Source organism: Castor canadensis, chromosome 11 (genome assembly GCF_047511655.1).
Source record: "Castor canadensis chromosome 11, mCasCan1.hap1v2, whole genome shotgun sequence".
Lineage (NCBI taxonomy): Eukaryota > Metazoa > Chordata > Mammalia > Rodentia > Castoridae > Castor > Castor canadensis.
In genome coordinates this window covers 14888151-14914742 of record NC_133396.1, presented here as the reverse complement: position 1 = coordinate 14914742, position 26592 = coordinate 14888151, and the positions used below count along the sequence as shown (strand labels likewise).

Here is a 26592-nt window from a genome sequence, read left to right as displayed (position 1 = left end):
GAAGTGGAGGTTGCTCTTTGAAGACATCTTTGGGACGGGGTGCTGTGTAAACTCCAGCACTACCACTGATTCCAGTTGAGCTTCATGCTGAAAGGAAATCTCAGCTGGTAGCCCTAGTTCTGCACCCTTGAGTAGATGGGTAGGCATAGTTGATCACTTTAACAGTTTAAAATGTTGTTTATAATAGCCTCTTGTTCCATATGTGTTTTGACCTATGTGGTGACAGTGTATTCTTCCAGGAATGGGGAATCTGAGGTGAGGGTTCTGTTTTAGCTAGGTGTGAGACTTTGGACAAATGAGTTACCTGCTCCCCCATACCCGCTCCTCATTTATAAAGTAAGGAATGGTGGGGGGAAAATATCTTCAATGGGTTCCCAAATTAGGAACACCATTTAGGTTAAAGTGAATGGTCCCCAAACTATCTCTTCTGTGGGCAAGCATCAGGCTTTAATTCAGGGCGGTGCTTGCTTTGAGCCTTTGACTTCCTAGCTTCTGAATGTAGTGAGCTTCATCTGCTCATTCCATCTGTTCTTCCATTTGTTCACTTACCAATTTTTTTTTTCAGTACTAGCGTTTGAACCTGCTAGGCAGATGCTATACCACTTGAGCCATTCCCCTAGTCCTTTTTCGCTTTAGTTATTTTTCAAATAGGGTATCACATTTTTACCTGGAGCCAGCCTGGATTGCAATCCTCCTGTCTATGCCTCCTACATTGCTGGTGTCACAGGCATGTACATCAATACCTGGCTTGTTGCTATCTTATTTGAGATGGGGGTCTTGCTAACTTTTTTGCCTAGACTGGCTTAGAACTGTGATCCTTCCGAGTATCTGGGATTGTAGCCATGCACCATGCCTGGCCTTACTCAACAGTTTTTTTTTTTTTTTTTTGAGACACTGGATTTTGAACTCATGCAGGCACTCTACCACTTGAGCCATCCCACCAGCCCTTTTTTGTGTTGGATATTTTCAGTATAAGGTCTTGTGAATTATTTTCCTTGGCTGGTCTTGAACTGTCATCCTCCTGAACCCTGCCTCCCATGTAGCTAGGATTATAGGAGTGAGCCACCAGCACCAGCTCATCATTTTTTTTGAGTACATATTATATGCCAAGCACTGGTATACATTAATGAATTAAACAAACTCCTCCCGCCATGGAACTTATATCTACTTGGTGGAGACAGGCAAGAAACAACTGCACAATGAATGCATAAGTTACATACAATGTGAGAAAGTTATATGGGAAAAGAGGAACATGTAGAGCAGAGCCATAAAGGTGGGGACCTGGTGAGTTGTCACAACAGTGGGTGTGGTTTCACCAGGTATTGTTCACCTGTACTTTGAGGTCCAGAGGAAGCTGGGGCCTTCCCTGACCACTGTGCCTAGATAGGGCCCTTCGTATGCTCCAAGAAGAATCACATCACTTAGAGTTGGGGGTTCCCTAAAGGTCCATACTCCAGTTTGCTTCTTGTCTAATCTTGTGGAAGACAATGTCAGTAAGTCTCAGTTATGCCTGAAAATCCTGAGTAAATATAAGTGCTACTGATGTTGGGTTAGGGTTTTTTTTTTTTTTTTGGTACTACTAAGGATTGAACTCAGGACCTTAGTGCTCTATCACTTGAGCCACGCTCCCAGCCCTTTTGTTTTTAGAGTTTTTCAGTCAGGATAACTGGCCATGATCCTTCTACCTCCACCTCCCTTGTAACTGAGATTATAAATGTGTAGCACAATGCCCAGCTTTGCTGTTAATTTTTAACTATTACTTGACAAGAAAAAGTTTAAAATTCTGTCAAGGAAATGTCAGAAATTTTCCATGACTCAGGTAACAGTGCCTGTAATTCTTTGATTTTTGTGACAGCTCTGTTCCCACATATGTGTATGGGATGTATATGTGTGTGTGTGTTTTTTTACATTAACCAAAATTAAGGTTTTTTTTTTCCCCATTGTGGAAGTATTAGTAACATCTCCAGATAAAGTGAAATACAGTAGGAAAGTTATAAAACCTGATTTCAGGAATCTCTGACCTCAAAAAGCAGTAATTGTTCTGAACAATCCAGTGATCTTATCCTATCATTCTATTTGGATTCATTTTCTTACTGTCATTGTCTGGTTTTGCAGAGAAGAAAAACAATTTCCTTTACATTCAGCAATGAAGACAAAGTTTACCTGTAGTTTTGCTGCTTAACTGCCTGGGAACCAGGCCACAGTTGCTTCTAAAACCAACCCTAAGTTGGTCTAACCCAAAGTTTGATCTGATGGTTCAGTACTTGGAGATAAAGTTCAATCACTTATCTGTTCTGTATTTGGAGAGGAATAGAGCTCTCCTTTTCAGTTTAGGCGATGGTTGGTTTTAGAGTTTACAGCATGCATATATAAGGTGGGTGTCAGCCTTTCCCGGGCCCAGGGAACATAAGTTGATTTCTGTGGTATTTCTTTTCCCTACCCTGAACCTTAAAGGGAATCACATTGTTACTAATACCAGTGTTGCAATATTTTGAGATAGATGGATACACTGGGATGTTGTGAGATCAGAATTTGAAACGACTGTGTCCAAAGGCATTAAGACTTCACTCTGAAATTCTTATGTGGATTTGGGTCATATTTTGATTGGCTAGGGCTAGAAGAACCTACAGCAAGCCTGGGGGAGAGGTGAAGGCTGGGTAAGTCATGGATGATGGTGTTCAGAGCTAAAATGCTTTATCCCACCCACACCTCTTCCTTTCTAGAATCAGAAACTAACAGCTGGAGAAATTGAATTTGGGCCAGAGCCCAAATCAGAGCACACACTTGTGTGCATCACTTCATTTTTTTTCAGATTCATTTACACAGACATACAAACACTCACACACACCCACAAATCTATTTAACCTGAGCCAGGCTCATGGGAATCTCCCAGGAACATTTTTTTTGGTGGCATCGGAGTTTGAACTCAGGACCTTGACTTGAGTTGCCACCAACTCTTTTTGCTTTAGTTATTTTTTTAGATAGAATCTCATGTTTTTGCTAGGGACCCAGCCTGGAGCAGGATCATCCTACCTGTGGCCTCCCACATAGCAGGGATGACAGGCATGCACCACCATGCCTGGTTTATTTGTTGAGATGAGGTCTCACTAAGTTTTTTGCACAGGCTGGCCTCAAACCACAATCCTCCTGCATAGCTGGGATTACAGGTATGAGCCACTGTGCCCAGGTAGAACTTGGAGTTTTGAGAGTCATGGACATAAGCGAGGCCAAGGAGTGAAAAGACTTGGCTGAGCAGGGTAGTCTGACTCAGAGCGTAGGGATTGCCCTGGGCAGGCTTGGGGGTGTTGCCAAATCAGCTGTCAGGAAGTGCAGTGGACTTGCTGTCTTTTTCCTTGTCTCTCACAATTCCTCTTCTAGGTGGTCAGCTCCTTGAATGCAGTTTTACAGGCTTTCAGACTCTAATGCCTTCTACATAAGAGACTCTTCTTTCTGTGTATGTGTGAAATAAAACAAGGGTTCATTCTGGGGGTGGGATTGACATAAGTGAACTGGCAAGTAAGAGAAACCTAGAATGAGCCAACAGGAAAATGATTGAAGCAGGGAGTGCCTGGAAGAGATTGATAAATGCTTTAAGTCCTTGTCGGCCTACCTGAGTAATGGAGACCATGACTCAGTGACTTACCTTGTCCTATAAGTTTAGCACCCCCAAGATTTCTGCCTAAGTAGTGCAAATAGCCCTGGAATGAGTGTGGGTGCTATGGAGACGGCTGCAGAGGAAGCCTTCTGATCCAGTGGGAGATCAGATGAAGGGTCTTGGAAAGCAAGAGACCTTGTGTCAGCTTTGTCCTGAGGGCCACATTTAAACTTTTCCATGAAGTTTTGGTGTGTTATCCTCATATTCAGCAGTAAAACCAGCTAAACAACACTAGTCTTCCATTAGCATAAATTAAAATACGGGAAGACTCAGCTGGGTGTGACACAGATCATTGTGTGTGTTTGGTATGTCAAAAGCTTCACTATGAAGGAGTCGCAGTTTTTCTTTGTAGATCTGCTTTAAGATAGTACAAACTTCTGTTCTTTCTGTAGGCCACATAGGTAACAAACCAGACATGTAAAGAAGATTCTTGTTTCTATGACCTACTCTTTGCTAGTGCACACTTGGACTTTTGCCTGCTTCCTAGCCCCACCTAGTCCCATTTCCCCTCTGCTTTCTCTCTCCAGCCACATTGGAGAGACGTTCTAAACACACTAAGACCAGCCATCTTCTCCTGTTTCACTGTTGAAGTTCCTTCTGTTGTCTCACAACATTTGCAGCAGTTTGTCATTCTCTGTGTGATGATTTGACTACTGTGGTTCTCCATTAGATAAGCCCCTCAGAGCAGGAGTCAGATCTCCTTGGTCATGTCTAGATTGGGGTGTCTCACACAGTTCTTGGTGCTCACTATTTACTAGGTATTATTCCAAGAGCTTCACTTGTATGAACTCATTTAAATCATCTAAAGGCACTTTTAAGCAGATCTTATTATTCCCATCTTATGGGTGAGAACACCAAGGCATAGATTGGCCAGTAAGTATCCAAGGTGGTTTGACCCTAGAATCTGGCCTTTTAACAAGGGCTGGGAATAACTATATTGTACCCAGGAGGTAGAGGTACAACATAGGGTATGAGGCCAACCCAGGCAATAGTCAGCAAGACCCTATCTCAAAAACAAGCCAGGCATGATGGTACAAGCCAGATATGATGGTGCATGCCTGCAATCCCAGGAACTCAGGAGGCAGAGGTAGGAGGATTGTGGTCAGAGGCCAGCCCACGCACAAACACAAAACTATCTGAAAAACAAACTAAAAGCATAAGGACTGAGACATGACTCAAGTAGGCCCTGAGTTCAATCTCCAGTACATTCAAAAGAAAAAAACAAAACTAAACTAAAGTTTCCAGATGATTGAAATACAATCCCAGAACATAAAATGTAGCAATATTTGATGAAAATACTTTCAGTAGTTACACTGTTCTTCCTTCTTAAATTCTACAAAGCAGACATATCTTAACCTTTGCTTAATCATTCCACCTTGTCTGTGGCAGCACCACTATTGTACTGTTATCTGCCTACAAGGGATAAGGAGCAACTGAGGTTGAAGATGGAGTGGATCATCAGGTTTTTGAATTTTGTTTGCTTTCTGATTTGGCTACCACCAAGTTCTTTTATTGAATGATCTTCCTTAATATTTATATAATTCTTTTGAAATTCTTAATTGTTTTACTTCCTTAGCATTTAAAGAAATGTTGGTATTCCTCAGTTTCAGAGGAAAAAAACAAATTTGGAAGCTTGGCCACCTTGCCCCACTGACAGGATGCTTGTATAATCCACTCTGGACCCAGAGAAATTGGCAATAAGGTTAGATGATCTCCAGAGTAGACAGATCTTGACGAGGGTGGTGACATTAGGAAGAGATATTCCTGGGAAAACTGACAACAGTGTGCCCTATAAAAGTATCTCCTCTGCCCCATCCCTGCCCTAGGCAACCATTTTTTCTTTTTCAGGAGCAGGTTCTATTCCTTGATATCTGGAAAGGCCTCTTCCTTGAACCCAAAGGTTTGCTATCGCATTCTTGGTAATTCTTTCCTGCTTGTTTCCTGCTGACCACTTGATAAGCTGCAGAGAGCTGCAGTATTCCATCGTGGCCAGCTCCTCTTGCTTTGCTCCTCTTCCTTGGAGCCCTCTGTTCGTAAGTCACAACTCTGTAGATTTGGTTGTGCCAACAAAGTCTTCGAAGTAGCTTCTAACACTTTCCTGCCTTTGTCTAAATGTGTGGGAATTGCACAAATATTACCTCTTAGATGAGCCTAGAAAATAAAAACCTATGCTGAAATTATGGATATCTGATGGCATCAGATTTTTTTCGCATGAAAAAGTCAGTGTCTAGGGCTGGTGGAGTTGCTCAAGTAGTAGAGCACCTGCCTAAAAAGTCAGTGTCTTGATATCTTTTGTGTGAGCATCTTAATCCTTCTAAGTGAAGCAGTTATAGCTTACTTTGTGAGGCTCATCACTTTATGGTTGGTCATTAAAATGTCCTTGCTATTCAAATGAGTTCTCCTATGCTAATCAGTAATGTGTGTTTCCTTGGCACTGATGTTAAAAGAATGACTGGCTTCATCAAAACAATTGGCAGTGGCTGTCTCATTATCTTCATGACAGAGCATCTTTTTAGACCTTTGCAACTGGGCTGTTCACGAGCTCTATTGTTCATGGTTTTTAATTGGAAAGAGAACTGGATTGAATGAGTGTATATTGTCAGTTTTTTTGGTTTTTTTGGTGGTACTGGGGCTTGAACTTAGGGCCTCATACTTGCTATGCAGCCACTTGCTATTGGACTTGAGCCACTCTGCCAACCCTAATATTGTAGGAATTTTTTTTTACGATGGTAAAGGTTGTGACTATATAACATCACTCTTTGTGATATTATTTCTACTCACTTAGATCTACAGTGGAATCTCAGGAATTTTCATCCATAACATTTTTAAAGACCCCACCCTGTATAATTCACAGTGCTGTTTGGTATATTGGGTGTCTTCAGAGAATTTACAAATTACATTTTGCCCTCATCCAAAAAATGCAACCTCATATCAGAGCAGAGTGCCGATCTTCATCTACACCAGCAGAATTCAAAGGGGAGCTTCAACCCTGAAATAATTTATTTCAGAGAACCATGATTTAAAGTAGGGAAATTATAGTGTGGTGCAGTGGGCAAAGGACCAGATGGGGGCAGAGACCTTGAGCCAGCCCTGTGTCTACGCTTAACTGTCTGTGGTGCTTTGGGCAAGTCACCTCACCTCTCTGGGCCTTGATTTCTTCTCCTGTGAAATGAGAGGGTTGGGCAAGCTGAACTCTTCGGCCCTTTTCATCTCGAAAATTACACATCTCAGAAGCAGTAAATGGTCCCTGCTGTTTGATCTGTGTTGTATGGAGCCACACACATTTAAATGACTATCCAGCTAATTGGGGAAAGGAAGGTAGCATGGTGGAATTGCTTGGTAGAGAAGTGGGTAACCCTCCTGCGTACTTCAAACAAAGGGGGTTCTGGCTGGCCTTGGCTATGTGCCTTAACCAGAGATATATTTCATGATGTTGAACTTTTATCAGAACACTTGGGAACATCTGGTAAGTGTGGGTGGCAGTTAAGTCATAAATACAGTTGCTTGTATGGAATTTTAATTTAACTAGAGCACTATGCACTTTCTACTTGACCCCTTCCCTTTCTAGCACACTCCCCACCCCCAAAGAATCTCTAACCAAGTGTAAAGAGCAAAATTGACTGATTCAGATTAGTTGATAAAATCAGGACCGAAAAATATCAGTACCAAATTGAGACTTATTTTCACTTTGTTGTTTCTACACGAAGACTTCTTAATAATAGGTTAAACTACACATGAGTATCCCTACTCAAAGGGATCTGGTTTGGCTTTTTGAAAGGCTGATGGTACCCTTATGAATTTATAGTCTTTTTTTTTTTTTTTTTTTTGGTGGTACTGGGGCTTGAACTCAGGGCCCCCTGCTTGCTAAGCAGGTGCTCTACCACTTGAGCCACTCTGCCAGCCCCTAATTTATAGTCTTTATTAGTTTAATTTGTTCAGGATGCTCTCCATTAACTAAATGAGTCTCAAGATCTAAATTGTGGTTATTTCTTTGAGTGAAGACAACAAAAAGTAGTGTCAGTACCTGCATTCTAAAGCTCAGGCACTAAGTGATTGTGTCACATTGGGTTTTAGTTTTCTTATCTATAAAATGCAGGGGTTTGGCCTAGCTCCCCACAAATCCCTCAGGGACCTTAGGGATTTGACACTACCCTAAGAACAAGAACTTGTTTTCTTGACCATGGTATAGTAAAGGGTTTCTCAGGACAGTTTTCATGCCCAGGTATATTTCTTCCTCTCATTGTGACAGAAGGACCATGAAGGCAAACAGAATTGCCAACTGATTGAACTTAGACACTTAGCCTAGGGCCCCAAAACCAGTTTGGGGGGAAATACATTCACCTGTTGTGAAATTATCCTACCTTTGCACTCAAGAATAAAGTGGACTTATGCAGTGCCTTTTAGCAGATCCAGTAAAGAAGAGTAGCCTGAACTGAAGAACTATAACTGTCTTGAGTGGTGGTTAATTACACCACACCCCAGGATTGCCACAACACTAGCTTAATTCTCAGCTGCTTAGTTTGGAAATGACACAGTATATTCAGTTAGGCCTTGCCCTTTACAGCATCCGAGCTAGATACCTGACTCCCATCCAAAGCAAATGTCATGGTTACCTTTATTGATGTAATATCAGGAAATATAAGAGCCAATAGGCTGGTTAGAAGGAATTGTATGGTTGATGGATTATTGCTGACCTGCACACAGGTAAACAAAGTATAACAGAATTTGGACTGATTTAGAAGTAGTATGAAATTCAGTTCCATAGACAGACTAAAAGCAGTGAGATTTCTATATCACTATGCACATGTTTGGAGAAGAGTATTTTGCTTTTGGATCAGATGTGTGAAGGAGATGGAGGGGTGGTTGGGAAGCCAGGTTGATTAGAATAAACTTTTTTTTTTTTTTTTTTTTTTTTTTTTTTGGTCAGTACTGGGGGTTGAATTTAGCTTTGTGCTTGCCAGGCAGGCACTTTACCACTTGAGCCACACTGCTAGCCCTTTTTGTGCTGGGTGTTTTTGAAATAGGATCTCACTTTATGTGTGGGCCAGCCTGGACTGCGATCTTCTTATTTGTGCTTCCCTACCTAGATGGGCTGATAGGTGTATGCCACTGCGCATACACCAAAACCAAACAAACAAAAAAAGAATTCACCATAGCAGCTTAAGACTGAAGTCAGTACCCAGAAAGTGTACAAACCCATTACAAGAAACTCTGTGGCAGGGCCTCACGCTTGCTAGGCAAGGTTTCTACCACTTGAGCCACTCCACCGGCTGTGGTGAATTCTTGATTTTTTGCCCTTGTCAAGCACAGTCTCTTACAGTTTGGTCAGATGACGTTAGAATGATGGTACTCTGCTGAGTATTTTTTTTGGTGGTACTGGGACTTAAACTCTGTTTTGCACTTTCAAGGCAGGTGCTCTATAGTAGAGCACTTACCTAGCATGCTTGAGACCCTGAGTTCAAACCCCAGTACCACCAAAAATACCAAACCAGGTGCCCTACTGCTTTAGCCACACCTCTAGTCCTGTTGAGTACTTTTATAAAGCAACCAGAATTGTCAATAGCCAAGATTTGTTTGAGTTTATAGTCTGAAGGTGAAAATATTGTTAGAAACAGAATGGTAGACGTAGATGTCATTTTCAGAAATACCATTTAAGGCCTGTCAGAGGTCTCTGTTGTAGAATACTATTTTGAAGGTACTTCCTGCTGGATTGACATTACTTCATAGGATTTAAGTTTTTTTACTTGTAAAATTTGTTTGTGAGAGGTTCTGCAGGACTGGCATTCTGTGATAGCATACTAAAAAGTGTCTTTCTTAGTTGCAGAATAATCATTCTGAAGCTGGATACGTGATGCATGCCTGTAGTTCCAGTTACACTGAAGGCTGAATTGGGAGGATCATTTGAACACATGAGTTCAAGACCAGCCTGGGCAGTTTAGTGGACCCCCATCTCAAAGAAAGAAAGAATAATCCCATCTATTTGTATTGTCTGTTACCAACCTCTGCTTTATTATCCATCAAATACTATATCCACCTTACTGCATATGCACACTTTTATCTCTCCTCCGCTTTATACCTAGAATGGCTAGGTATACACCCTTCTCTCCCCCATAGAATATCCTTCCCACTTTCGAGCATTACTTCTAAGGTTAATTAACAATCATAAACTCTGATTCTATAGCATATTCTAATCTACTTACATTTTATTCTGAATTGGGTGACATGCAGCTTTAATCTCAAGATTTTGTATGTCTTAAGTTGGTAGTAAAACAAAATACCTTTGAAATCTTTCTTATGTAATCCTTCTCTCACTTGCCTACCTGTTTTAAGTCTTACCTGTAATGCTGTAATGTGTATTCATTAACCACCCAAAATGAACCCTAATGTCAGTTTACCTTTGCTTTACCTCTGTGGCCAGCTCTCCAGTGGATCTGAGATCCCTGGCAAGGAGCACCTTGACTGCAAAAGACAGCCTACTTGTTGATGGCAGGTTGTAGGTTCCAGGAATCTAGGTACACGCTGTATTGTATAATGGTACTCTACTGAAAACACATACCAATGTTCTTGTTCATGTTATACAAGTATTGCATTTTTAATATGAAGGAATGACTTTCTTAACCTTAAACAAATAAAAGTAGGTTAAGATTATGCAATATAACAGTGATCCAGTGACCACAAAGGAATATTAGTTAAAATAATAATATAAACACACTAAAAAAAAGCCATTGAACAAATCCTAGAAGTTGGTATGATACTCCTAAAAGAAAAAAATTCATTATTAACCATATTATATTCTATTATAATAAGTATTGTAGGTTTTTGGGGGTGGGAGCAGGAAGAGGAAGAGATTCATAGAAAAAAATTTACATTTTAACTCTACTTAACTGCTAAGCTAGCACTATGGTTTTGCCATGTGAATTTGACTTTTAGAAATGTATAATTTGGATTTTATTTTTTATTATTCATATGTGCATACAATGCTTGGGTCATTTCTCCCCCCTGCCCCCACCCCCTCCCTTACCACCCACTCCACCCCCTCCCTCTCCTCCCCACCCCCTCTCTATCAGGCAGAAACTATTTTGCCCTTATCTCTAATTTTGTTGAAGAGAGAGTATAAGCAATAATAGGAAGAAGGACCAAGGGTTTTTGCTAGTTGAGATAAGGATAGCTATACAGGGAGTTGACTCACATTAAAGAAATGTATAATTTGGATTTGATAGCTTTACCACCTGAGAAGTATGTGACTCTTTTGTTCACGATGGTAGGGTCTTTTATGAGTGTGTGTGTGTGTGTGTGTGTGTGTGTGTGTGTGTATGTCTTTTTAAAAATTTAATTCCACAAATGCCTACAGTGTACTTTGAACAAGTTCAGCCTCTCCCATTGATGTCTTTTTTGAGGGGATTTTGTAAGTGGAATGGAGATTACAACCCTGTTTTATGCAAATATGAGAGATTGTAGTCCTCGTCCAGTTTAGATCACTTTGGAAAATAGGGGCTATACATGCATGGCATGGCTTCTTCCCTTTGACTTAAGAGATGAAAGGACTGCACTAGTTTTATTAACCTTGTTTCTGACTTTTGTTATCAGGTAGTCAGTCAACCTGGAAATTAGGTTTGTTTTATATGTTTGTTGAGGTATTAGTGTTTGAACTCAGGGCCTTTTGCTTGCTAGGTAAGTGCTCTACCACTTGAGCCACCATCCCCCCAACCCTTTTTGCTATTTAGGTTTTTTTTTTTTTTCTTTTTTCAGATAGGGTCTGATGCTATCCTATGTTCTGTGTCTCAGAAGAATTTGCAGGTTGGCTCCCCGCTGTGCTTATTTGGGGTTCAGGTAGAATGGAAACTAGCCATAAGTTTAGTGATAAACATGACCCCAAAGCCAAGTCTTGGGTCATCAATGGCTGTTCTCCAGCCACTGGTGAGCTGACTAGGCCCAAATGTTGACTTAGAAATTGATGGGGTTTAGTAGAGGCTGTTTCATTAGTTTTTATAAACATCTTCCTGCCCTTTTGGTTCACAACACTCTTCACTGAAGACTTTCTCTTCCTTTTTTTTCCTTTTTCTTTTTTCTTTTTAAGCTTATAAGTAACAACAATTTATTTCTCATGGTTCTGGAGCCTGGGAAGTGGAAGATGGCAGATTTGGTGTCAGGCAAGGGTACGATTCATAGATGGCACTTTCTGCAGTGCCTTCACGTGGTGGAAGGGACAAACAAGCTCCCTTGGAATTGGAGCTGGTCCCATTCACAAGGCTCTGCCCCCCCATGATCTAATCACTTTCCAGAGGCCCCACCTCTTACTAGCATCACATCAGTAGTTAGGTTTCAACATGTGAATTTGAGGGAAATGCAAAGATTTAGACCTCAGCAGAGTCTCAAGAAATTTTTAAATATTAGCTGGGTCAGTGGTTTAAGCCTATAATTCCGGTTACTTGGGAGGCTGAGATCAGGAGGATTGTGGTTGAAGGCCAGCTGGAGCAAAAAGTTCACAAGACCCTATCTCAACGAATAGCTGGGCATGGTGGTGTTGTACCTGTCATCAAAGCTATGCCTGTTACCCCAGCTATGTGGGAAGCTGAGAACAGGAGGATCTGAAGACTTTTTCTAAACTAAGTTATTTCAGAAAGCATTTTAGGAAGAATTTTTTTTTTTTACCTGAAATATAAGACATTAAGCTGGGCTGGTAGTGTAATCCCAGTGCTTGGGAGGCTGGTGCAGGAGGATCTGCAGTATCCGGATCAGGTCTTGCATTTGTTTTCATGGTGGGGAGACTTGAAGTCCTCACTGAAAAAGTCTTCAGTAAGGACACTTTCACCACCTAATCCTGCTAAGTGAAAGAAGCTGATTGCACCAGCTGCCATCTCTCTAATACCACCTGCCTTGAGAGCCAGGCTTCATAGTCTTCAGGCTGGGCACTCCAAAGCAATCCTTAGTCACCTAGTATGAGAGGGCTGTGTGGACAGAGCCTGATGTCTGTGGGAACCAATTAGCAGTCTAGTTTTAGGGTAGACTAGATTACCTGACCCTGCCATCCTCATCTTCTACAGTGCCTGTTGATTACTTTCTGGAAGTCATTGTTGAAGCCAGAAGTATGTATTCCACTAGTTTTTGTTTATTCTTGTTTTTTGGTGGGAGTGGGGTTTATGTTCTTGTTTTTCAGTGGGACTGGGTTTTGAACTATGGGCGTTGTGCTTACAAAGCAGGCACTCCACCACTGGAGCCACTCCTCCTTTCCTCCACTAGTCAGTGTGAAGTAGATCTGCAGAATCACCCTTTTCATTTTCAGGCTCTCTATAGCTGTAGGGACTGTTGTTGTTTCATCTATTGGAAAGAAAAGTGGGCACCAAAGACAGAAACAACTAGGTGAAGGTAATGGATACGTTCATTAACGTAAAACAGTGTTTTTGATGTTTGGGTACAAACAGTTCTTGGCTGTGCTCAGTATCACAAAAGCCATCTAGAAGCATATTTAATTTGTGTTAGTTATAACAACTATATTTGAAGGTAGGCATTTTCACACTTTAAAAAATTGTGAAAAAGCTGGAAAATTTGTAATCTGCCTCATGTGCGTATGACATTGTTCAGAGTGGCTCCCTAGGCATCCTGATTTGAAATCATCAAGAGTCTTGAACAAGAAGAGCCTGTCAGTTGTGAGAGGATTTGTGAGGTTTCTGTGACTATCAGAGCTCTCAGTTGCTAAATTCAACTTCTCTCTAAATCTTTTGTTTTTGAGATTTTTAGAAAACTACATTAGTTGTATGATTAATACTTTACTTTGATTACCAACCAACCATAGACAGTGCTCTTCCTGTGGTTTCCAGGGAGCTCAGACAAAGCAGGTGGCTTTTGTCACCACAAAGGACAGTGAAGGAGCACTGATGTTTTACTGAGTAGTGACCTTATTAAATATTAATACTGTGATGAGCTATATTTGGGGATGTTTAGCCGAGATTGTTGTACTGAAGGCTTTAATACTGACAATAAACTTTTATTTTTGGATATTCATGATCTGACTGGGAGGCTTGTATTTCTAAACTTTTGTCTCTTTTTGATGAGTGTTGGTGATCAACAGTGGTCAAGTTGACCAATATCCTGAATGGAAAGCATTTACACCTGGAGCTCAGGTTCTTGCTGAAGTACCTTTAAATTTCAACTTTATTCTCACCTGCTAATTTGTATTTTATGAAAGATTTATTGCAGTTCTCATTTCAGCAGCACATGTACTGAAGTTGGAATGATAAGAAAAAATTAGCGTGCCCATGCAAGAGGATGACAGGCAAATTTGTGAAGCATTCCCCACATTTTAAAAAAGATTTATTGCAGATTATACAATCATATTAAAATTCATAAAATAGAGGAGAAAAAAACTAGTAGTATGATTTTTCAATGTTTTCTTTATCTTTTTTCTACCTATGTTTTTTTTCTTGTAGGAGTGTGGGAATGTGAACTGTTTCAGTTGCATGCAGAAACCTAATTCTGCCCTAAGGAAAGAGGGGAATTGTATTGTAAGGAATGGGGTATCTCTGAGCCCAAGGGAGGAGCTTGCGGAGGGCTGAGAAGCAGCCAGAGTGTTTGTGCTCTCTCCCAGTCTCTAAACCACATTTTCTCCTCAAGTCTTCCTGTTTTTTCTCTTCTTATGGTAACTTAACTATTTTGCTCTGGACCATGCAGCTTCCTCATGTCAGGTGGGAGCAGATCCAGATGGGGCTTGTTACCTTCTAGATCCTGTGAGCTAAAATAATTTTAGCCATTCCCAAATGGTGGATCCTGAGATGGGGCAGGTACCACTCTTGAGGCGCTGTTTTCCTAACTGGATTTGTACTTTAAGATTTGTTTCCTGGGCCCAGGGGTAAAATAAAAATCAAGCTCTTCGGGTTGATCGAGTGGCTCAGGCTGTAGAGCACCTGCCTAGCAAGTGTGAGGCCCTGAGCTCAAACCCCAGTACCAACCCCCCAAAAAAAGGCAGACTCTTCTTCCTTAGGCTGGACTGCAGACTTTGCACAGAGAATAGACTGAGCAGGCAGCAGTAGTTTCTGTTATTTCTCTCCTTCCAGTGAATGGTGAATGGGCCTGGGCCTGGCCCTGGGCAAAGCAAAGGGCAGAACCTTCCCCCGCCTCCAGACAGCCACTCCTGAGAGATGGGATGAGCATGGTTCTGGCAGCTGTTCTAATACCACCTCCACACCCTGCCCCTGCCACCAGTGGGTCCCCCATTCTCCTCCTCCCTCCACCCCTAGGCAAAAGGAATGCAAGAACTGGAGTGTTTATCCTGCCACCTCAGGCTGTCTTGGAGAGAAGCCATTAGGCCTTCCTTTTTAGGGGATTAACTAGGTGCCATCCTGGTTTTTATCTAGAGCGACCAAGCATTCTAGGGTCAGGTTCCCATGCACAAGTAACCTCTCAACCCTTTTGCGTTTATTACAAAAAGCCAGCTATACTCTTATATTTTAAAAATAACTTTTTTTGTTTGTTTTTTGTTGTTGTTCATTTATTCACATGTGCATACATTGTTTGGGTCATTTCTCCATCCTGCCCCCCTTCCTCTCCCCCCCTTCCCCCCCCCTCAGTTCCAGGCAGGTCCTGCTCTGCCCTTATCACTAATTTTGTTGAAGAAAAGACAGAAGCATAATAAGGAAGACAAAGTGTTTTTCTAGTTGAGTTAAGGATAGCTATACAGAGAGATTCCTAACATTGCTTTCATGTACCCATATGTTACCACCCATGTTGATTCAACTCTAACTCAATGATCTTTACATTGGTTCCTGATCCCCTGCTCATGATAACCTCTGTCGTTTTAAGGTTTCTGTATTAGTTCCTCTGGAGTGGGGATATCAAACACTTTCATATTTTGGTTTTTCTACCTATTCCTATATCTCCCGTATGTGCTCTCCCCTTGTCATGTGATCCAAGTCCAACCACATTGCTGCATTTGCCCTAGATCTAAAGTCCAACATATGAGGGAGAACATACGATTTTTGGTCTTCTGAGCCTGGCTGACCTTGCTCAGAATGATCTCCAGTTCCATCCATTTACCTGCAAATGATAAGATTTCATTCTTCTTCATGGCTGAGTAAAATTCCATTGTGTACAAATATCACATTTTCTTGATCCATTCATCAGTAGTGGGGCATCTTGGCTGTTTCCATAACTTTGCTGTTGTGAATAGTGCTGTAATAAACATGGGTGTGCAGGTGCCTCTGGAGTAACCTGTGTTGCATTCCTTTGGGTATATCCCCAGGAGTGGGATTTGCTGGATCATATTGCAGGTCTATGTTTAGATTTTTAAGAAGTCTCCAAATTTTTTTTCCAGAGTGGTTGCACCAGCTTGCATTCCCACCAGCAGTGGATTAGGGTTCCTTTTTCTCCACATCCTCGCCAACACCTGTTGTTGTTGGTGTTTTTGATGATGGCTATTCTAACAGGGGTGAGGTGGAATCTTAGCGTGGTTTTGATTTGTATTTCACTTATGGCCAGAGATGGTGAGCATTTTTTCATGTGTGTTTTGGCCATTTGAATTTCTTCTTTTGAGAAAGTTCTGTTTAGTTCAGTTGCCCTTTCTTAATTGGTTCCTTAATTTTAAGAGAGTTTAGTTTCTTAATTTCTGGTTATCAGTCCTTTGTCTGATGTATAGCTGGCAAATATTTTCTCCTACTCTGTGGGCAGTCTTTTCAGTTCAGAGACCATTTCTTTTGTTGTGCAGAAGCTTTTTAATTTTATGAAGTCCCATTTATTCATCCTATGTCTTAGTTGCTGGGGTTCTATTGAGGAAGTCTTTGCCTATACCTGTTCCACAGTGTTTCCTGCTCCTTCCTGTAGTAACTTCAGAGTTTCAGGTCTGATATTTAGGTCCTTGATCCATTTTGAGTTGATACTAGTACAGGGTGATAGACATGGATCTAGTTTCAGTTTCTTGCAGACAGGTAACCACTTTTCCCAGCAACATTTGTTGAAGAGTCTGTCTTTTCTCCATCGTATATTTTTGGCACCTTTGTCAAAAATGAGGTGGGTCGAATCCAACAACACATCAGAAAGATCATTCACCACGGCCAAGTCGGCTTCATCCCAGGGATGCAGGAGTGGTTTAACATACGCAAATCTATAAATGTAATACAGCACATCAATAGAAGCAAAGACAAAAACCACTTGATCATCTCAATAGATGCAGAAAAAGCCTTTGATAAGATCCAACACCACTTCATGATAAAAGCTGTAAGAAAACTAGGAATAGAAGGAATGTACCTGAACATTGTAAAGGCTATATATGACAAACCTACAGCCAACATCACACTTAATGGTGAAAAACTGAAACCATTCCCCCTAAAATCAGGAACGAGACAAGGGTGCCCACTATCCCCACTCCTATTCAACATAGTACTAAAATTTCTAGCCAAATAATTAGGCAAAAAGAAGAAATAAAAGGAATACAAATAAGTGAAGAAACTGTCAAAATATCCTTATTTGCAGATGATATGATTCTATACCTTAAAGACCCAAAAAACTCTACCCAAAAACTCTTAGACACTATAAACAGCTACAGTAAGGTGGCAGGATACAAAATCAACTTACAAAAATCATTAGCTTTTCTATACACTAACAGCGAACAAACTGAGAAATAATATATGAAAACAATTCCATTCACAATACCCTCAAAAAAAAAATCACGTACCTAGCAGTAAATTTAACAAAGGATGTGAATGACCTCTACAAGGAGAATTACAAACTCCTGAAGAAAGAGATGGAGGAAGACTACAGAAGATGGAAAGATCTTCCGTGAACATGGATCGGTAGAACCAACATAGTTAAAATGGCTATACTACCAAAAGCAATCTCCATGCTTAATGCAGTTCCCATCAAAATCCCAATGACTTTCATAACAGAGATTGAAAAATCTACCCTAAAGTTCATTTGGAAACACAAAAGACTGTGAATAGCCAAGGCAGTACTCAGCAAAAAGAGCAATGCTGGAGGTATCATTAAAAATAGCTTTTATGCCAAAATTCAAACTGTTAAAAAATAAGCAAGTTCCATTGGCCTGCTTTTAATTCAAGACACACAAGTGAAACCAGCTAATTTGTGTGATAACATAGTGACAAAAGAAAACAAAATCTCATTTCAAGGGGGCATTGCTCATTTCAAAGAAACCTTACCTAGGAAACCTTACTAGCTATTACGCACACATGTGGGAATGCTCATGGCCACTGCCATAGAAACCATGTGGCAAGGGTTCAGAACTAGTGAAGCCAGACGATGGAGGGACAAAAATCTGTCTAGTGTAATTATAACCACAACATACACCACATTTTGACTTCTGTATCACTAGATTTATATATATATATATATATATATATACACACATACATATATATATGTGTATGTGTGTATACACATATATATAGAATTTTTCTGTATTGCAGATTTTTCTAAGTTCTGTGTTAATGTTTATGTGACATCTTATTTAGCTGTGTCTTAATTTATTTTAGCCTTTTGGATATTATTGGAATTTTGTTTTTTTCTGCTGTTTCTTTTTTGAATAAATAGGACATAATGAGAATCATTGTGCCTACAGCTTCTTCCACATCTGTAATTATTTCTTCAGGGAATAAAAGTAGAATTATAGAATCTATGAGACTGAGAACTTTTTTGTGCTTTCCAGAAAGATCATGCTAACTTACACTTTTCAATGCAACCAGAGATGGATAAAGATAATTTCACAGCCTTTGGTTTTCTCTTTAAAATGTTCTATTTTTTTAAATATATAATTCTTTGAGCAAAAAAGGTACACTTTAAGTTTTGATCATAATTGAGGAACAATTTGGAGTTGGACTTGGTTTCCTTTTGTAGCATGTCTTTATTGGAATCTTGATATTGTATCATATAAATTATTTATATAATGAAAGCTGTTTTTCCTATTTTGTTTTAAATATTTTTCCCTAATTGTTTTTTAAAATATAAATGTGGAGAAAAGCTGGCATTCTTTTCTATCATGGAGTCTTATGAGCTGACGGAGTTTTAGAGAGTAAAAAGATAGACCTGAGAGAAGGAAGTCTGAAGGCTGACCAGATAGTCTCCCTATGTGTCAGTGGAAGCTGTCCACAGATTGTTTCAGAATTTCTGGCCTTGTCATGTTAGGTTATGAACCTTTCTGTCTGTGGCTAGGATTAGCACTTAGATAGAATAATGTAACCTGGGTCTAATCCTGACCCACCTGTTCCCTAGATTGTGCCCTTGATGGGAATGTAGGCCCTCCAACCTCAGTTTCTTCACCTGTAAGACTGGGGATATTATGAAGGATAACTTTGGGGGTAGAGGTCTGTGATATGTACATGCAAAAGTTGAAGAAGAATTGTATTGACATGAAGATTGTTCTGTATCCTGTTACAGATTTTTGTAAGTACCAGCACAGTGACACTGCCTGAAACCTTGCTGTTTGTTTCAACCCTGGATGGAAGTTTGCATGCTGTCAGCAAGAGAACAGGGTCGATCAAGTGGACTTTAAAAGAAGGTAATTTGGATTGTCCTTTGGTGATATGGACATTTGCTTAGCTGCTTCCAAGTAAACATATTCCAGGGGAGGATGGTCATGTTATTTAATAAAATTAGAGTGAAGAATGGAATAAAGAGAAGAAAAGGAATTCTACTCAAAGGATATGTTTACAGCCCGAATTAGTGTGATTATCCCCTATGTTCAGATGAAGAAGCATGTCTTATCTTTTATGCTTCATTGCTTCTGGCCAGACTTAAAGAGTTTAAATAGCTCTAGGCTTTTCTATTAATAATTCTGGCTAGTTTGTCTTCCCGAAGACATGCTGCATTAGATTTAAGTTCTCATGATTAGGATCTTGTAATCATAATTACAAGAAGATATCTTCTCAACTCCTCAAATTACTCATTTGTTTTTATAGAGCCTGAAATAACTGAGGGCTGTTAAGATTTGATATTCATCCAGGTTAACCACTTTATTGGGTTGTTGTGGTGAGGGGAGTAAAAGACTGGGCTTGTTTCTCATTTAACCTCTCATGTGTCCACCTTATGATCTTCCTGGTGGTAGTTGGCAGCATGGAGCCCTACAACTAGGAAATTAATTGTATCTGATTAAGATAAAGCCATCAGATCTCAGGATTTGGGACTTTCAGTGTCATTTCTATTATTTTATGCAGTAATAATTCTCATTTGTACTAGCTTGAGTATGACTACCACGTTCTTTCATCACTGCTCTGCTACGGTTTTCCTTTGTTAAGAAAGCATTCCAAGCCTAGCAAGTGCAAGTCCCTGAGTTCAAACTCTGATACCACAAAAACAAAAATAAGAAAGTGTTTCAAAACAGTATTCTATTTTTTTAAAATGGTATTTCCTTTTTCCTTTATTTTATGTGTTACTGGGTTTTGAACTCAGGGCCTTATGCTTTATAGGCAGGTGCTCTACCACTTGAGCCACTCCACTAGCCAAAACAGTATTCTAGATGGAAAAATACTGGCTTATGTCAGAAGTTCACTCATTATTTTGTCAACTCAGTAGCAAACCTAGTTCCCATCCTTAAGTGAGGGCAGCCCAGCTACCACAGGCATCCTGCCTTGTCTGTGGGTCAATAAGAACTTTAAGCCACCAAAAGTACCAGCTCTCTGGAGTGAGTAGCCACAAGAAGACTGTAGTGCCAGCTTTGCATTGCAGGCTCGAAGATGTCATCTGTACCATCTTGCCTTCGTGGTTAAGCCTTTTAATGTTTTTAAATGAAAACAGAATCCCTTAAATTTCAGAATTTCCTATTTTGTACAAAGATGAAAGTTAACAAGTCACAAAAAGATTGGAAGAAACATTCTGGCTGTTGAAAGTTAGGGCATGTCCCTCAGTGTTGGTATTCCCAGGCAGTACGTTTTTGCCATAAGCCATTCTGCTTTTCTGCACATCTACTTTTAAATTGATCTTCTCCAAGTCTTCATTTCTACAAATAGCCTTAGCTGTATCCATCAAAACTGTGGGCTGTCTCACCTGTTACTTACTCCAATGTATAAATCTGTTATGTCCTATAATAGGGAGCTGAAAAAAATTTGCCTCTTGTTTTTTTACTCCATTTAACATGTAACCTAGATTGGCACACAAAGAAGAAAAAGGGAGACTTTGTCCTCAAGGTGCCCATGGTTTGATGGGGAGAAAAGACAAGCACACTGAGCTTCAACACAGAAAGAGTTCTGTAACTGCCCAAGGGAGGTTCTGGTAATGTGCTGGAGGCTGATGAAGTTCTGGTGTTGGAGGTGAGCTGTGGGGGGAGTGTTCAGTTTCATTCAGGTGGAAGGCTCAGGAAAGAGCAGAGGAGGCTGCAGGTCTGGGGAGCAGGGAGTGGCTGGCCCATTCAGCAGCTGAGGAATACACTGGAGGTAAAGGTGGAATGGCACAGGTTATATTGGATCTTACTGATTGAACAGGAAGTTGAGAGCTATAAACATGCTTGAGCAGGTAGGAGACTCAGCAGATGTGCTGCTTTCAAATTAATCTAGCATCAGTGAGAGGGGGATGGCTAGAGATGGGAAGGCAACCTGGAAAGGGGGACAGGGGAAAGCCAGAGATAGGAACGGTAGAATCCAGCAATTGATTAGGTGGAAGGAGCAAAGAAGAGGAGTTAAATGACACTTTAAAGAAAGAATTAAGAGAAATCTGATTAAGGTCTAATGATTTTCATAGTATTCATTATGTTCTAGGTCTTATTGTTTTGCTAAGAGTAAACTGGTCTTTTAAAGTTAAATTCCCAAAAAAGTAAAAAGTAAAAAAGTTAAATTCAGCCTTGGATGCCAGTAGCTTCAATTTATATTTCTTTCTTTCTTTCTTTTTTTTTTTTTGGTTGGGACTGGGTTTTGAACTCAGGATTTTGCCCTTCTAAAGCAGGCTCTCTATGGCTTGAGTCATACCTCAAGTCCATTTTGCTTTGGTTATTTTGGAGATGAGGTCTCACAAACTGTTTGCCCAGGCTGACCTCAACCCTCAATCCTCCCAATATCAGCCTCCCAAGTTGCTGGGATTATACGTGTGAGCCACTGGTACCTAGCTCAATTTATATTTCTACATAAAGATTAAAGAAGATAAGGCATTGATACTCTGAGTTAGCAATTTAGTTTTAATCTTGTGGTTATAATGAAAGATCATAAAATTGGCATTTCTAAATTGTTAATATGTAACTGGATCGTGAAGACATCCAGATGCTGTTCTAGGTCTTGAGGATAGGGCAAGGGAACAAAAAAAAAAAATAGAGGAAAACTCCCTTGTCTTCATTGAGTTTTCATTGTAGTGGGGAAATACAAGAAAGAAGTTCACAGTGAAAAGAGCTGTGGGAAAAATAGAGTGGGGAAGTGGAAAGGGCAGTGCCAGGTTGGGTTGGAGTTATCATTTTAAAGAAGGAAGACTGCTGAGAAGGTGTCCTTTGAGCAAGACCTCAAGAAGGCAAGGGCATCTTTTAGGGGAAGGCATTCTGGGGCAAAGGTGGGAGTGTCCTTGGCTAAAGACTGTTGAAGTCGGTGTGGCTAGAGTGGAGCACTAGGAAATGAGCTGAGCTTAGGGAGATGATGGGGACTAGACAAACAGCAGGAGGGACCCTGGTCTCCCTTTTCATAAGTTACTATAAAGGTATCCCCTGGCTTTCCTGAAACAAAATTTTTCGACATATGTCGAAATATGTGTACATACATATGTACACATTTTTTCAAAGAGATTTATTGTTCAACTAGTGATCTAAATCTGAAATACTAAGAAAGGTTTTTAAATTTTATTTTGTTTTTTGAGACAAAGACTCAAAGAGGTAGCCTAGGTTGGCCTTGTACTCTTGATCGTCTTGACTCAGTGCTGGGATTACAGGCATGTACCACCATGCCTGACTCAGAAAAATTATTTTTAATCACATATGCAGAATATGACATGTAACTGTTTAGGCCCATACTGACACTTCACCTGTGAAGGAATGCTGTAGGTGAGAATACTGCCATAGCCAAGGAGACTAGTTTTCCAAGATAGTGAACACTTCTTAGTATCATTTCATACAAAAAAAATATAGTCTTAGCAGGGCATGGTGGCACATACCTGTCATCCCAGCACTTGGGAAGCTGAGACAGGAAGATCACAAGTTCTAAGCCAGCTTGGGTTACAAGGTGAGACTGTCTCAAAAAAAAAAAAAAGTGGGCAGCACAGTCTTACATGACTTATACTGTAGTTATATTCTGAGAAAATTTGGTACATGATATGCAAAAAATACTTTTATGCCTTTATGTAAAACAGACTGTAAGCTTGGATAATTAGTAAAGGTTTTTGGTCCATGTGAGCATCTGACAGAACATCAGAGCCGTGTACAGATGTGGCTCATCTCTGTGTAAGACTATCTAGTGTTCCTGGTCCCCACACTTAGGGCTGAGCATTTCCTAGTGAGTTGTGCTGTCCCCATAGTGACCACTCGCATAGCACCTGGTGGCTAGTGTAACACTTTTTTTCAGCCATTGGAGAAATCTGAGCAGAGGAGTGACGCACCCGGTATTACAGATTGAGTATCTGTGTCCCCACCAAATATGTACTGTTGAATTCTTAATCTCCAGCATGATTGGAAATATATTAGGAAGTGCAACCACTGGGAGTTAATTACAAGGATGAGAACCCACAATAACATCAGTGTCCTTAGGAGAAGAGGAGGAGAGACCAGCGCTTGCTCACTTGTTCTCTCTTTTTGCCATATGAGGGCACAGAGAGTAGCAGGCTGCCTGCAAGTCAGGATGAGAGCCCTCACCAGAACTCAACTGTGCTGACAACCTGAGCTCAAAGTTTCCATACTCCAGGACTGGGAGAAATAAATGTCTTGTTGTTTAAGTCCCTCCAGTCTATGGTATTTTGCTATGGAGTCACTTGGCCTCCATTTTACGGATCAGCAGGTGCTGTGTTGAATGAGTGAACTGTTGAGGCCAGAAGAAAGCTAGAGACCAGGCAGGAGTCTGCTGCCTCATCTTAGCAAGGAAGAATGCTGGCTTGGGCCTGCCACCCAGAAGAGGGACTGAGTGGGAGAAACTTGCTAATGTAAGCACAGACCTTTAACTGATCAGAATTTATATCTGTGACTCCATTTCATGATTTCTAACTGTTTACTTTTTTTCAGAAACCAAAAAGCTGCAAGTGTTTTTGTTCCTTTTCTTTCTACAGTGGATTTGGCAGGTGCTTCTGTTCCTCAACCAAACATGTGTTACTGTTCCTAGAAATAGAGGTTTTTTTGTACTAAATGGCAAATTATACCTAGTAAAGAAAATGAGCCTCATTTGTTTTCTGGAACTAATGTGAATTGTGACATTTTACTTCAGGTGTAATCTTTCAAAGCCTGATTCTGTGTGATTTTAACTATAGCAATATCATTGTCTGTCTCTGAAATTTCTCCAGTGAACAGAGTTGAACATGTTTTATTTCTGCAATTTCAGACTAAATGAAAACAAAGTGGTACTGTCATGTTTTATTTTTTATTTATTTTTTTGGCAGTACTGGGGTTTGAACTCGGGGCCTTTTGCTTGCTAGGCAGGCACTCTATCACTTGAGTCACTCCACCAGTCCCTCATGTTTTGTTTTAGAGTAGCTTTTCAAAGGTCACTTTGCCCTGGTACAGTGGGAAGGACTCTTCAGTATTTCCAGGGCAGTTTTAGGGCTCCTTACCCTTACCATAAAATCGGAGTTAATGCTGATTTTTGACACTCAACTCTTCATCAAATTACCAGTTATTCTTTAGTAACCCTACTCAGTTTGTTTTTAGCTCCTTTCCAGTAATGATAGGCACAAAGGACTGGGTCTAGTTTAGAACCGTTCTCTAGTAATCTTAAAAATATGCCAAATAATGCAACATGGCTGCTTTCCGAACCAGACTCCTGAAGTGTCTCTTGAGTGCTTAACGCTGGGGATTTCTTAGGAGGGAAGGGTCAGAACCAAATTAATTATTTGAAATTTGAGGACAATCTTATTTCCACATAAGTTTATCTTTCTGAACAGGTGCCTCTTGCCTTGGTTCCTCTTATGCTGACAGTCACTGCCCACCAGTCTAGCAAGTAGAGTGATGCTTTACTGGTATCTCCTCAGTGTCCTGTCACTCATGAGGTCCTGTTGTGTATTCTTGGAAAGTATCTCTCGAATCTGAGTCCTTCTCTCAGTCCCCTGTACTAGGTCTTAGGCTCATGGCATCCATCTCCCAGGTTAGCATGTAGCCTTCTGACCACCATCACTGCTTCCCCACCATCCCTCCGCCTGCTATAGCCCTCCCACTGCCCGTTACACTGCCATCAGATATACCCCACACAAATGCCAGTTGGACCATACTGAACCTGTCTCAGAAATGCTCCTGATACTATCTATAGTGGTACTGCCACCTGTGCCAGTATGGGCAGTTTGTCACCCGTGCATGAGGAAAGAAGTACAGAAAGGGAAAATGAGATTCATCCATGATGGGCAGGACTGGCCCTGCAACACAGCTAGCTTAAAAGCACTGACTGGCAGTCAGGCCTGAGCTCCTTAGCATGTGTGTGAGGCCTATCACAGTCTGTGTTACCTACCTCTCCAGCCTCCACTCCCTTGACTACCCATCGCTGGCACATAGCTCATAGACATCCAGCCTTTGTTTACAGGGTTGGACAAAGACCCCCTGCCCAGGTCATCTCTCACGTCCTCACACAGGGTGAGCCCCTTCCTCATCTAGGTTCTGGAGACACTTGTTACTGCCTGATATGGCACTTCCAGCTTGTACTGTGAGTTTTTGTCTTTACCTGTCTCCCTGCTGGGTTTCTACCACCTTGATGGGGCCGCTGGGCAGCTGAGTTTCTCAGAAAATGTCTGAGGCACCTAATGCAGACTCGGCACCCAGTGCTCTTCTGACTGAGTGCCTTTTGGGAGTCCTGAGAAGTAGGTGGGACTTGCCATGCCTCCTTGGATGTGTCCTCTTTCCCTCGCACCATTGTGGTGGCAGTTTCCAGTTTCAGTTTGTGATTTGAGTTTCACAAAGTTTTTCATGCCTTTGCAGTTGGTCTTCTGCCTTTTAGGCAGTGTACATGTTACTTTAGAACAGTCAAGATCTGTCTTTAAATGTGTGATAGAAACATGAGGTGGGAAATTGTGGAAAGTGATGACATTTTATTCTAACCTGTTTCTCTTACAGAATTTTCTAGGCTTAGGGGATGCACATCTACCTTCACTGCTCAAGCACAAAAAAAGCATTTTCTTTCCATTGTTGTGGAAGATTGAAATTAAGTCTAACAAGGGAATATGACAGAGGACATAGGCTGTTTTTGCTTTTGAATACCTTCAAAATGCATTGGGTTCTCACTTTTGTATTTTACTTTTTAACATGGAAGATTTTTAAACATTTCCCAACTAGAGATATTATATAATGTACTCCATGTACCCATTCCTCAGCTTTAACATGTACCACCTGGTGTCAAGTCTTGTCTGTTCCTTCTTGCTTCCCTCCCTCCTGATTGGGATGCTACATCTTGCATCTTGGAGTTCTCTTAGCAGAAGTCCCCACACATATTAGCATAGATTTTGGCTCTAATGGGTATTCTTAGCTGCATGATATATATTGGAACTTAGTTGTGATTGTGGAAGCACATGAATAAAGTGGGGTTTTTTGGTTGTTACATAGCTACCTGTCCCTTTATTCACCTTTGAGTGTCTGTGTTTTTTAATGATACCCCATCACTTGAAATGACATCCTGAGAGGCACTTGGGCATGTGATCCTTTGGTCTTCAATTCCTTCTTGATTGATTATAATATTCAATGTGTATTTTTTGGCCTGAGTTACTTCTGCTGAGGTAAAGATGGGTAAGAATATAGTAGAATCTGGCCGTGGTAGGTCTGTGCAGTTTTCCTGATTGCTTTGGTATTTCTACATCATTGTGTTTGTCAAAATGACACTGTGTGACTTGTAGAGGTTTTCTCTGAGGAAAAT

At 40.7% G+C, this 26592-nt stretch overlaps 1 protein-coding gene and 1 non-coding gene across 6 annotated transcripts in view; both read left to right on the top strand.

Annotated features, from left to right (window-relative positions):
- Ern1 (endoplasmic reticulum to nucleus signaling 1) overlaps positions 1 to 26592 on the top strand; it is a 90822-nt gene that overhangs the window by 13857 nt on the left and 50373 nt on the right. For 3 of the 5 annotated variants that reach the window (XM_074045415.1, XM_074045417.1, XM_074045416.1), the window contains exon 2: positions 19034 to 19154. In XM_074045415.1, the coding sequence (XP_073901516.1) occupies positions 19034 to 19154 (121 nt within the window). Of the gene's footprint in view, positions 1 to 19033; positions 19155 to 20737; positions 20902 to 23547; positions 23693 to 26592 lie in introns of those variants that run through there. The other 2 variants (XM_074045419.1, XM_074045418.1) reach the window with 2 other exon arrangements.
- On the top strand, positions 13852 to 13956 carry LOC141414365 (U6 spliceosomal RNA). Its single transcript, XR_012439414.1, has one exon. It is a non-coding gene; the product is annotated as a U6 spliceosomal RNA (small nuclear RNA).